This window comes from Lepidochelys kempii, chromosome 1 (genome assembly GCF_965140285.1).
Source record: "Lepidochelys kempii isolate rLepKem1 chromosome 1, rLepKem1.hap1, whole genome shotgun sequence".
Lineage (NCBI taxonomy): Eukaryota > Metazoa > Chordata > Testudines > Cheloniidae > Lepidochelys > Lepidochelys kempii.
Window position 1 is genome coordinate 17349374 of NC_136380.1, and position 13357 is coordinate 17362730.

General features: G+C 50.1%; 1 protein-coding gene across 1 annotated transcript; it reads right to left on the minus strand.

Moving 5' to 3' along the window:
- Positions 1-290: 290 nt before the first annotated feature.
- NDUFC2 (NADH:ubiquinone oxidoreductase subunit C2) lies at positions 291-12353 on the minus strand. Its single transcript, XM_073335474.2, has 3 exons — positions 12143-12353; positions 7603-7746; positions 291-509 (listed from the first exon to the last, which is right to left on the minus strand). The coding sequence occupies exons 1-3, from the start codon at positions 12279-12281 to the stop codon at positions 460-462; spliced, it is 333 nt and encodes a 110-aa protein (XP_073191575.1). The 5' UTR covers positions 12282-12353; the 3' UTR covers positions 291-459.
- Between the last annotated feature and the right edge of the window lie 1004 nt (positions 12354-13357).

Sequence of the window (13357 nt, forward strand, 5' to 3'; positions counted from 1 at the left end):
CCCAATCCTGCAATGAGCTCCGCATAGGCAAGGCCACAGTGTGACCAAGACTCAAAGAATGCGTTAACAATAACAGAAGGCAGGGATTAAATTTCGCTCTCAGGAAGAAGGGGACCTGTATTTTCCTCTACATCAACAGACTAGTAACTGACCTCCACGATTTTCTTTGGTGCAGCAGTTCTCATTTCACAATAGTTAACAGGCAACTCAAAACTAACATTTAAATAGAATAAAAGAGCTAAATGCATTGCAAAATACTGAGATAAATATTAACAACAAATGGAACACACTAATTATTCATAGTTTTAATTATAAGAATACAGTAAGTGTGGTTTTTTTGTTTTGTTTTTCAACCAGTGGCATTTGAACAATAACTGACATACAGTCTGCTCAAATATATTTGGGAGTGGTCTCACGAAACACGATCTGGTGAACAAGTCTGTAGTTCTTGAGACGTTTTCAGCGAATTGGATGGAAGTCCTCCAGTACCTCAGCTAGGATTTTCTTATCTACAAAAGGTAATCAAGTACAATTACGAAAGCTTATTCAGCATTTAGAGAGGGTTTGTTATTGATCAATAATCAGTAAATCAGAACATTTGCTACAGGCCAGATCCAAAGTCATCTGAAGTTAATGGGATCCTGTCTTTCATTAACTCCAGTGGGTTTTGGATCAGGCTTTACTACAGTAGCACTTTGCTTCACAAACTGAACATTCCTCTCTCCCCTTCCCAGTGAAGGTTTAGTAGCAGAGCCCTGTAAAGAGGTCTCACTATCAAGAACTTCATTACTTCTACAGAATATTTACTGGCACATAATGGAAAAGCATAACTAAACTCCACTTAACCAAATATATTTTGCTAGGCAGTAAACTTGAGTCCCTCTTCCCATCATTGCTAATTTTCTAAAATTCAGTCACCATGGCTCTCTCAGGCAAAGCTAGTTAGCAAGATTCTATTGTACTATGGAGCCATAACGTTTCTACTAAGGCTTATTTCACCTGGCATGTTTGTCGATAAAGTGAACGTTGCAATCTAGGTAAATTGAGGATTACTGCTCCTGGCCAAATGAAGAATGTTGCACTTAATTCAATGGACTTTGAATCAGGCTTTTAATACCCAGAGATTGGGGAGGAAGTAATCAGGCTAAACTCCACTTAATATCTGATTCGGCTGGGAAATGAAGAAACCCTCTGAAGTGGCAGTTTCCCCCTCTGCTTGACAGGCAGGTTTTGGTGAACATGGCTAGCAGAAGATGGGGTTGTGTTAAGTGGGAAGGGAAATAAAACTATGGCAAAAGGTATGTCTTGAAAAAGTTATAGGAGGAGTTAAAACACCCCTATCGTCTCCATGACCCTTCAGAAAGGAGAAAACTCAGAATAGGTCTGTCACTAGCTTGATACCTTTTACTTTTGTCTCACACACACACACAATGGCACCCTAGTGACTAATCAAGAGCTAAGTTTCCATTCTTGCAAACAAATGTAATTCGCCGGGAAAACGGAGAAGTCTGCTGCTTGCCAGGGGCTCAGATTTGCGATGTGACGGAGAGACTGCCGAGACTCATCAAGCCCTCGGATCGCTACCCCTTCCTGCTTCTCCACGTGGGCACCAATGATACTGCCAAGAATGACCTTGAGCGGATCACTGCGGACTACGTGGCTCTGGGAAGAAGGATAAAGGAGTTTGAGGCGCAAGTGGTGTTCTCGTCCATCCTCCCCGTGGAAGGAAAAGGCCTGGGTAGGGACCGTCGAATCGTGGAAGTCAACGAATGGCTACGCAGGTGGTGTCGGAGAGAAGGCTTTGGATTCTCTGACCATGGGATGGTGTTCCATGAAGGAGGAGTGCTGGGCAGAGACGGCCTCCATCTTACGAAGAGAGGGAAAAGCATCTTCGCGAGCAGGCTGGCTAACCTAGTGAGGAGGGCTTTAAACTAGGTTCACCGGGGGAAGGAGACCAAAGCCCTGAGGTAAGTGGGAAAACGGGATACCGGGAGGAAGCACAGGCAGGAACGTCTGTGAGGGGAGGGCTCCTGCCTCATACTGAGAATGAGAGGCGATCAGCAGGTTATCTCAAGTGCGTATATACGAATGCACAAAGCCTTGGAAACAAGCAGGGAGAACTGGAGGTCCTGGTGATGTCAAGGAATTATGACATGATTGGAATAACAGAGACTTGGTGGGATAACTCACATGACTGGAGTACTGTCATGGATGGTTATAAACTGTTCAGGAAGGACAGGCAGGGCAGAAAAGGTGGGGGAGTAGCACTGTATGTAAGGGAGCAGCATGACTGCTCAGAGCTCCGGTACGAAACTGCAGAAAAACCTGAGTGTCTCAAGTTTAGAAGTGTGAGCAACAAGAGTGATGTCGTGGTGGGAGTCTGCTATAGACCACCGGACCAGGGGGATGAGGCGGATGAGGCTTTCTTCCGGCAACTCGCAGAAGCAACTAGATCACATGCCCTGGTTCTCATGGGTGACTTTAATTTTCCTGATATCTGCTGGGAGAGCAATACAGCGGTGCATAGACAATCCAGGAAGCTTTTGGAAAGCGTAGGGGACAATTTCCTGGTGCAAGTGCTAGAGGAGCCAACTAGAGGGGGAGATTTTCTTGACCTGCTGCTCACAAAGTGGGAAGAATTAGTGGGGGAAGCAAAGTGGATGGGAATCTGGGAGGCAGTGACCATGAGTAGGTTGAGTTCAGGATCCTGACACAGGGAAGAAAGGGTAGCAGCAGGATACGGACCCTGGCCTTCAGGAAAGCAAACTTCAGGAAAGCAAACCCTCAGGGAACAGATGGGTAGGATCCCCTGGGGGAATAACATGAGGGGGAAAGGAGTCCAGGAGAGCTGGCTGTATTTCAAGGAATCCCTGTTGAGGTTACAGGCACAAACCATCCCGATGAGTCGAAAGAATAGTAAATATGGCAGGCAACCAACTTGGCTTGACGGTGAAATACTAGCGGATCTTAAACATAAAAAAGAAGCTTACAAGAAGTGGAAGGTTGGACATATGACCAGGGAAGAGTATAAAAATATTGCTCGGGCATGTAGGAATAAAATCAGGAGGGCCAAATCGCACCTGGAGCTGCAGCTAGCAACAGATGTTAAGAGTAACAAGAAGGGTTTCTTCAGGTATGTTGGCAGCAAGAAGAAAGCCAAGGAAAGTGTGGGCCCCTTACTGAATGAGGGAGGCAACCTAGTGAAAGAGGATGTGGAAAAAGCTAACGTACTCAATGCTTTTTTTGCCTCTGTCTTCACGAACAAGGTCAGCTCCCAGACTGCTGCGCTGGGCATCACAGCACGGGGAGTAGATGGCCAGCCCTCTGTGGAGAAAGAGGTGGTTAGGGACTATTTAGAAAAGCTGGACGTGCACAAGTCCATGGGGCTGGACGAGTTGCATCCAAGAGTGCTAAAGGAATTGGCGGCTGTGATTGCAGAGCTGTTGACCATTATCTTTGAAAACTCGTGGCGAATGGGGAAAGTCCCAGATGACTGGAAAAAGGCTAATGTAGTGCCCATCTTTAAAAAAGGGAAGAAGGAGGATCCTGGGAACTACAGGCCAGTCCGCCTCACCTCGTCCCCGGAAAAATCATGGAGCAGGTCCTCAAAGAATCAATCCTGAAGCACTTACATGAGAGGAAAGTGATCAGGAACAGTCAGGATTCACCAAGGGAAAGTCATGCCTGACTAATCTAATCGCCTTCTGTGATGAGATTAATGGTTCTGTGGATGAAGGAAAGCAGTGGATGTATTGTTTCTTGACTTTAGCAAAGCTTTTGACACGGTCTCCCACAGTATTCTTGTCAGCAAGTTAAAGAAATATGGGCTGGATGAATGCACTATAAGGTGGGTAGAAAGTTGGCTAGATTGTCGGGCTCAACGGGTAGTGATCAAGGCTCCATGTCTAGTTGGCAGCCGGTGTCAAGTGGAGTGCCCCAGGGGTTGGTCCTGGGGCCGGTTTTGTTCAATATCTTCATAAATGATCTGGAGGATGGTGTGGATTGCACTCTCAGCAAATTTGCGGATGATACTAAACTAGGAGGAGTGGTAGATACACTGGAGGGCAGGGATAGGATACAGAGGGACCTAGACAAATTGGAGGATTGGGCCAAAAGAAATCTGATGAGGTTCAATAAGGATAAGTGCAGGGTCCTGCACTTAGGATGGAAGAACCCAATGCACAGCTACAGACTAGGGACCGAATGGCTAGGCAGCAGTTCTGCGGAAAAGGACCTAGGGGTGACAGTGGACGAGAAGCTGGATATGAGTCAGCAGTGTGCCCTTGTTGCCAAGAAGGCCAATGGCATTTTGGGATGTATAAGTAGGGGCATAGCCAGCAGATCGAGGGACGTGATCGTTCCCCTCTATTCGACATTGGTGAGGCCTCATCTGGAGTACTGTGTCCAGTTTTGGGCCCCACACTACAAGAAGGATGTGGATAAATTGGAGAGAGTCCAGCGAAGGGCAACAAAAATGATTAGGGGTCTGGAACACATGACTTATGAGGAGAGGCTGAGGCAACTGGGATTGTTTAGTCTGCAGAAGAGAAGAATGAGGGGAGATTTGATAACTGCTTTCAACCACCTGAGAGGAGGTTCCAGAGAGGACGGTTCTAGACTATTCTCAGTGGTAGAAGAGGACAGGACAAGGAGTAATGGTCTCAAGTTGCAGTGGGGGAGGTTTAGATTGGATATTAGGAAAAACTTTTTCACTAGGAGGGTGGTGAAACACTGGAATGCGTTACCTAGGGAGGTGGTAGAATCTCCTTCCTTAGGATTTTTTAAGGTCAGGCTTGACAAAGCCCTGGCTGGGATGATTTAATTGGGGATTGGTCCTGCTTTGAGCAGGGGGTTGGACTAGATGACCTCCTGAGGTCCCTTCCAACCCTGATATTCTATGATTCTAATCTATAATGAGTGCACACAAAGCCTGAATCACAGAGTAGTAGTCCATGGTTCACTATGTTAATCTAAGTACAATTTCCAGCCTGCCTCTAATGGGATCACAGTGGGTTCATTAGCCATTTCTCATCAGTTTCTGAAAAGAATGGTCACAGCTGCACACTAACTGCCCTCCTTTCCTACCTCTATGCCAACAGTTTTAGACTGCATGAGGAGACAATATTCCAGAACTATTAAAATTATAGCAGTGGAACAAAGTTGAAGCCATGGGACGATCAAGATGCTAAAAGAGTACTTGAGGGGGATAAGGCCATTGTGGAGAAACTGAATGAATTCTTTGCATCAGTATTCACAGCTGAAGATGTGAGGGAGAATCCTCATCCTGAGCCATTCTTTTTAGGTGACAAATCTGAGGAACTGTGAGACTGAGGTGTCAGAGGAGGTTTTGGAACAAATTGATAAATTAAAAAGTCTCCAGGGCCAGATGGTATTCACCCAAGAGGTCTGAAGGAACTCAATGTGGAATTGCAGAACTACTAACTGGTAGTCTGTAACCTATCATTTACATCAGCTTCTGCACCAAATGACTGGAGGATAGCTAAAGTGATGCCAATTTTTAAAAAAAGCCTCCAGAGACAATCCTGGCAATTACAGGCCAGTGAGCCTAACTTTGGTACCGGGCAAATTGGTTGAAACTATAACAAAGAACAGAATTATCAGACATGTAGATGAACACAATTTGTTGGGAAAGAGTCAACATGATTTCTGTAAAAGGAAATCATGCCTCACCAATCTACTAAAATTCTTTGAGGGGGTAAACAAGCATGTGGACAAGGGGGATCCAGTGGATACAGTGTACTTAGATTTTCAGAAAAGCATGGTAAATATTCATGGTAAATAAGCTCAATGGCCTGTGATGGGATGTTAAATGGGGTAGGATCTGAGTTACTACAGAGAATTCTTTCCTGGGTATCTGGCTGGTGAGTCTTGCCCACATCCTCAGGGTTCAGCTGATCACCATATTTGGGGTCGGGAAGGAATTTTCCTCCAGGGCAGACTGGAAGAGGCCCTGGGGTTTTTTCGCCTTCCTCTGTAGCATGGGGCACAGGTCACTTGCTGGAGGATTCTCTGCACCTTGAAGTCTTTAAACCATGATTTGAGGACTTCAATAGCTCAGACACAGGTGAGAGGTTTATTGCAGGGGTGGGTGGGTGAGATTCCATGGCCCGCATTGTGCAGGAGGTCAGACTAGATATCTTAATGGTCCCTTCTGACCTTAATGTCTATGAGTCTATGTACACAAGAGTGATCCAGTGGATACATTGTACTTAGACTTTCAGAAATCCTGCGACAAGTTCTCTCAACAAAGGCTTTTAAGCAAAGTAATGTGTCATGGGATAAGAGGAAAAGTCCTCTCATGGATCGGTAACTGGTTAAAAGATCAGAAACAAAGGGCAGGAATAAATGGTCAGTTTTCAGAATGGAGAGAGATAAATAGTGGTGCCCCCAGAGGTCTGTACTGGGACAAGTGCTGTTCAACATACTCATAAATGACCTGGAAAAGAGGATAAACAGTGAGGTGGCAAAATTTGCAGGTGATACAAAACTACTCAAGATAGTTAAGTCCCATGCAGACTGCAAAGAGTTGCAAAGGGATCTCACAAAACTGGGTGACAAGGCAACAAAATGGCAAAATGAAATTCAATGTTGATAAATGCAAAATAATGCACATTGGAAAACATAAATCCAACTATACATATAAAATGATGGAGTCTAAATTAGCTGTTATAACTCAAGAAAGAGATCTTGGAATCATTGTGGATAGTCCTCTGAAAAATTGGCCAAAGGATGCTGTTGATGCAAACACTGCAGTTCATGGAGATTTAAGTTGAAGTGTGATTCGGTACAAAGGCCTCTGGAGGGAGGCAGGGTCCACATTCGTTCTCTCAATTATTCCAGAACAAAATATACAAAGTCATTTCCCCCTACCTAGTTCCCAGCTGACAAAGTGGATCTGAAAAACAAGCTGGGTTTGGTCTGCCTCATATCATCACCACAAGAGCTGTAGTGGGAATTTAATAGACAGTTCCTACTGGTATCAGATAAGATCAGAGAATCTAGTAAAACCTTTGAAGCAATGGAACAGCCTCCAGAGGAGGTGGTAGAAGCCAATTAAATGGGATGTTTAAACCCAGAAACACAAGGGACAACACATATTGTGGAGAACAGCCCCACAATGGATAACCTACTATCATTTAGATGGTAAGCTGTTTGGGTCAGGGGTCATCTCTCACCATAAGTTAGCAAAGTGCCTAGCAAAGAAGGGCCCCAGTCTTGGTTACCAAAATACAAAAAATCATAAACTAGGTCTCCGACATCTCTAACATCTATAATTCAGTTTGCTCCTCCACAGCTATATTGCCTCTGCAGTGCTTACTTTTAAAAGCTTATTTCCTCAGTGAAGTAAATGGAAACAACAGAAAACCACCAAGGCAGCAGATCTGTTGAGTAAGAAAGGTTCATTTCTCTATCATAACTTTCCTGACTTTCTAGATCACTTTAAATTGTGACTCAGTCAAAGAGGTGATACTAGCCAGTTGTGGCCTGTTCTGAAAGACTGTATTCTGACTTGGGCATACCAGAATTTATCACCTATTAACTAGTTTGCAATGTCTTTCTTAAAACAGCAACTCAGTATACCTTTTTCCTTAAAATCTTCCGGATGTTGCCTAATGTATTCCATCAGATCTCTGTCCCGTTTAGCATGAATATAGTCTGCACGTTTACCGATATAATATCCAACACACCAGCCCACAGTGGCATACAGGACCTGACGGTGTACTCCTGCAAGGTGGAAAAAAAATCCAGAGAAAACGATAAGTAATGTTATAGATATCATTGCTACACATGGAAGTTATGATTTTTCTTTCCCCCTGCTTTCAACATGTGTTTGTTAAAAATTCAGACCCACAAAAATAGCAGCCTTAGTCTCATCGGTGCTAGGGATGCATTCTGAAGGTATCAGCCTTCAACATGAAGGCTGCAACAGTCACTATGTTTAAGATTCCAACTTAAACTAAAGCCACCCAGATTGCTGAATATTTATTACAGGTGACTTCGCACAATCTGATTATTATTAGAGCCATGGTCTGGAGATTAGTAACTTGGATACAGGAAGAATCCCCAAGAAAAAGACAAATGATTACTTAGGCTCTCAGGATATTGATGGAAGTAGATGCCTAACTAGGATTAGGACAACGCTTGCTCACATGCACAGAACGGATCACCAGGAATGGGGGTGGAGGGAAGGAATTTTCCCATGTACCATCAGGGACTGGGCAGTGGAAATGACGGTGTTACACCTTCATCTGAAACCTCAGTCAAGATCGATAGACATACACCTAGATCCCTAGGACTACTGAGAAGGAGGTCTTGACGGGCTCTGAGTCTGATCACATTCATCTTCCAGAATAAAACCAGGGGTACATGATACAGATGAGACTGTCACTATCAAGTGTTCAGGATAAGCAAAGTGGAAAATGGAAAGATTCCCATCAGAGTCCACACCTGTCAGCTGACAGTAGTTGTGGAAAAAGCCCCCCCACAGGAAATGGGGAGAGATAGAGGCATTATTGGTAAGAGTCTCACATCTGCCTTGTAGGCCCAGGGGCACTGTCAGGGCTGGGGGTGTATGGGGATTAGATACCTCAATGAAGTATAGATTCACCCCATCACAGGCATTGGCTTCCTCAAGGCCCCGGGGGTTCTCAACCCCCCAGCTCCGCTCCAGGCCCTGCCCCAACCTGACTTGTTCCTCCAAGTCCCCGCTCCAGCCCCTTCCCATTCCTGCTCCGCTCAAGGCCCCGCCCACACCCAACTCCTTCCTCCAAGTCCCCACCCCTGCCCTGCCTCTTCCCGCCCCCGCTCTGCCCCAGGCCCTGCCCCACCTCCCTTCTCCCAAGCCCCCACTCTGCCTCTTCCCACCCCATCCCACCCAGTTCTGCCCCCTCCCCTGAGCACACCCCATCCCCGCTGGGACACTCTGTACCTCGGATGAACACCCGGCACCCCCATGTTCATCCTTGTAAAATGATTGTGTGGTATCCAACGCAAAGTTTGTCATGTCGGGTGTCTTCAGAAGGCTCACGATACACTGAGCACTGTCGGTATAGTGATGTTATAATAACTGTTACAGTAATGTTATAGGTTATAATTTCATGTATATAGTTATGAGGCTGAAAATGTATCCTCATGGCTTAAAATGAGCGCAGGCAAAAACTCTCCAAGAGCAGAGAGGCAGTTCACACCTGATCAGGGCAGGTATGAAACAAACCCAGCCCAGCCTCACAGGAACAAAGGACGCTAGCCTAGGCAACAACAAAAGAATCTGTTTGAATGAGTCACCCCCCTTCCTTTGGTCAGTATGGGACTGTGATGAGGTAATGCTCACTTGACTCTGAAGAGGGCAGGGGGGGCAGAGAAGAGAGCAAAGCCAAGAGGGAAGAAAAGACATGATAAAAGGGAGAGATGTTTGCCATGCTCTTCCTCTCTCTTCCACCTACACCTACCAGACGCCACACCAAGCGACTGAAGCACTGATCAAAGGGGAGAGAGCCTGGCTGAAGAGCAACCAGTCAGCCTGTGGTGAGAAGCATCTAAGTTTGTAAGGGCATTGAAAGTGTGAAGATCAGCTTAGAATGCGTTTTGCTTTTATTTCATTTGACCAAATCCTACTTGTTACACTTTGACTTATAATCACTTAAAATGTATCTTTCTAGTTAATAAAGATGTTTGTTTATTCTACTTGAAGCAGTGCGTTTGGTTTGAGGTGTGTCAGAGTCTCCCCTTGGGATAACAAGCCTGGTACATATCAATTTCTTTGTTAAGTTGATGAACTCATATAAGCTTGCAGAGTCCAGCGGGCATAACTGGACACTACAAGATGGAGGCTCCTAGGCTTGTGTTTGTGACCAGAAATATTGGCTACTGTCATTCGGTTGCACAATCCAAGGAACAGCTTACATACCAAAGGCTGGACGTGAACAGCCCAGCATTGGGGGTTCGCAAAGCAGAGCGGGGTCAGGCTGGCTCCCAAAGTCAAGGATTGGAGTGACCTAACAGATCACCGGTCCAGATAACACCAGAGGGGAACGTCACACTTGCTCCTTCCCCTCACTGCCTCATGCAAGCTGTGGAAAAGCTGATTGCGGTGGACAGGAGGTGCTGGGATGGAGGGGAAGAGTTGGCTGCCAGTGGGTGCTAAGCACCCACTAATTTTTTTCTGTGGGTGCTCCAGCCCTGGGGCAGGGACAATCTTTTTGTTGTGCGTTTGTACCATGCCTTGCACAATGGAGCCCTGGTGCACAACTGGGGGTCCTAGAACCTACCACAATAAATAAAATAATAATAAATCCCTTCTTCCACCAGGAGTTATTCACTGGTCCCTCCTAGATCACTGCCTACAGAATCCCCTTCCAAACACACAATCCCCAGCAGCTCACCCCAGGCATCTTCTCCCTACTGCCTCCCAAACAGTCTCTCCTAAAGCCCAACAGACAACCTCAGTCCTGTCCCCCCCGGCCCCCGCAGCCTCCCTCCAACAGCCTCCCAGCCCCCCCTGCAGCCTCCCTCCCCCCCGCAGCCACCCTGCAACAGCCTCTCAGCCCCCCTCCTGTCCCTCCCTCCAACAGCCTCCCTCCTGCCCCACCCTCCAACAGCCTCTCAGGCCCCCCCTGCAGCCTCCCTCCTGCCCCACCCTCCAACAGCCTCTCAGCCCCCCCCCGCAGCCTTCCTCCTGCCCCACCCTCCAACAGCCTCTCAGCCCCCTCCTGCCCCACCCTCCAACAGCCTCTCAGCCCCCCCGCAGCCTCCCTCCTGTCCCTCCCTCCAACAGCCTCCCAGCCCCCCCGCAGCCTCCCTCCTGCCCCACCCTCCAACAGCCTCTCAGCCCCCCCCGCAGCCTCCCTCCTGCCCCACCCTCCAACAGCCTCTCAGCCCCCCCCGCAGCCTCCCTCCTGCCCCACCCTCCAACAGCCTCCCAGCCCCCCCGCAGCCTCCCTCCTGTCCCTCCCTCCAACAGCCTCCCAGCCCCCCCGCAGCCTCCCTCCTGCCCCACCCTCATACAGCCTCTCAGCCCCCCCCGCAGCCTCCCTCCTGCCCCACCCTCCAACAGCCTCTCAGCCCCCCCCCGCAGCCTCCCTCCTGCCCCACCCTCCAACAGCCTCTCAGCCCCCCCCCGCAGCCTCCCTCCTGCCCCTCCCTCCAACAGCCTCTCAGCCCCCCCCGCAGCCTCCCTCCTGCCCCTCCCTCCAACAGCCTCCCAGCCCCCCCCCGCAGCCTCCCTCCTGCCCCACCCTCCAACAGCCTCCCAGCCCCCCCGCAGCCTCCCTCCTGCCCCACCCTCCAACAGCCTCTCAGCCCCCCCCGCAGCCTCCCTCCTGCCCCTCCCTCCAACAGCCTCTCAGCCCCCCCCGCAGCCTCCCTCCTGCCCCTCCCTCCAACAGCCTCTCAGCCCCCCCCCGCAGCCTCCCTCCTGCCCCTCCCTCCAACAGCCTCCCAGCCCCCCCGCAGCCTCCCTCCTGCCCCACCCTCCAACAGCCTCTCAGCCCCCCCCGCAGCCTCCCTCCTGCCCCACCCTCCAACAGCCTCTCAGCCCCCCCCGCAGCCTCCCTCCTGCCCCTCCCTCCAACAGCCTCCCAGCCCCCCCGCAGCCTCCCTCCTGCCCCACCCTCCAACAGCCTCCCTCCTGCCCCTCCCTCCAACAGCCTCTCAGCCCCCCCCCGCAGCCTCCCTCCTGCCCCACCCTCCAACAGCCTCTCAGCCCCCCCCCGCAGCCTCCCTCCTGCCCCACCCTCCAACAGCCTCTCAGCCCCCCCCGCAGCCTCCCTCCTGCCCCACCCTCCAACAGCCTCTCAGCCCCCCCGCAGCCTCCCTCCTGCCCCACCCTCATACAGCCTCTCAGCCCCCCCCGCAGCCTCCCTCCTGCCCCTCCCTCCAACAGCCTCTCAGCCCCCCCGCAGCCTCCCTCCTGCCCCACCCTCCAACAGCCTCTCAGCCCCCCCGCAGCCTCCCTCCTGCCCCACCCTCCAACAGCCTCTCAGCCCCCCCGCAGCCTCCCTCCTGCCCCACCCTCCAACAGCCTCTCAGCCCCCCCACCCCGCAGCCTCCCTCCTGCCGGCTCTCCAGTCCGAGTCCCAGCCCCACCGCAGGCCCTGTTCGCCAGCTTCCCTCCCTCCCTCACCAGCTCGTATGACCGGGCGCCGGTTGAAGGCGTTGTCCACGAGCGCCGACGCCCAGCCCACCAGGCCCATCCACACCGAGTTCCTGTTCACGATGGGCGGCGGGGGCAGCCCCCGCGACTCGTCGGGCAAGAACACCATGGTGCCCGGACCGCGCGCAGCGACGCACCCGGCCCCGCCAGCTCAAGGACAACAGCTGGTACCGCCCCGAAAAGCGACCCGCCAGCCCGCGGCAGCCGCGACACCAAGGTTCCGCCGCGCGGACAGTCCCCCAGGCAGCGTGGCGCCCTGCGCGGGGAGAGAGCGGGGTGCAGTGGAAGGGAGGGAATGGGGCTGACTAGGGTGGGTCCTCGTTTGGGGCCCCATTGCAGGGGAGGGTGTTTCTAAGTCCCCCGAGATTTACTACATGAATCTTCAAACTTCAAGTACCCAGACCAGAAACATCCTCCCCTTCCAATCGCCTGAGCGGTTCAATCCGTGTCCAGATCGCACCTGATCCCGCAGAAATGCAGCCACGGGTCGCTGGATGCCCCACCCAGCTGAAACAGAAGGGGGTGCGGACCAGACACGGTTTAGCTGAATCCCCTACTCCAAAGCATGGCGATTCCGCTAAACTACACAATAATCCCTACAGATCGTGCTCAAATTCCTGAATGTAACCCCCCTTTCCTAAGGCATCAACTTTACCTTTTCTGAGCTGTTTCTGGCCCAACAACTTTTTAATGATCAGTATTAACTGTTTGAGTCATTGGGCAGAGAATTAGTCTGTAACCCAGTGATTAGGGCACGTATCTAGGAGGCAGGAGACCCAAGGTCATCTGCTTCACTGGCTATGTATCCACAATGGAACAGCTTCATCAGAAGACTGAAGGGGCCTGTATCAGAATATCCCATAGCTCAGTAATCAGAACACTCTGCTGAAAGCTAGATCCCTGTTCAAATCCTTTCTCCTCCCCCACTCCTGCTGTGGGGAACATTGAACCTCACTCCCACATCCCAAGTGAGTACTCTAACCACTGAGCAAGAAGTTTTAAGGCAGACACCTCCACTTCCAGCCATTTTGTGTGGCATGCAACCCATGCTTAACTCATCACAAGAAATGACTTAGGTGCTTAAACCACCTGACGTCAGAAGCAATTGCTAGTTGTTTGTGAGTTGCTAGCTGAGATAGGCACTTCCCTGCAACCTGGATGAAGGAATGGGTCTAGGGACTTAAG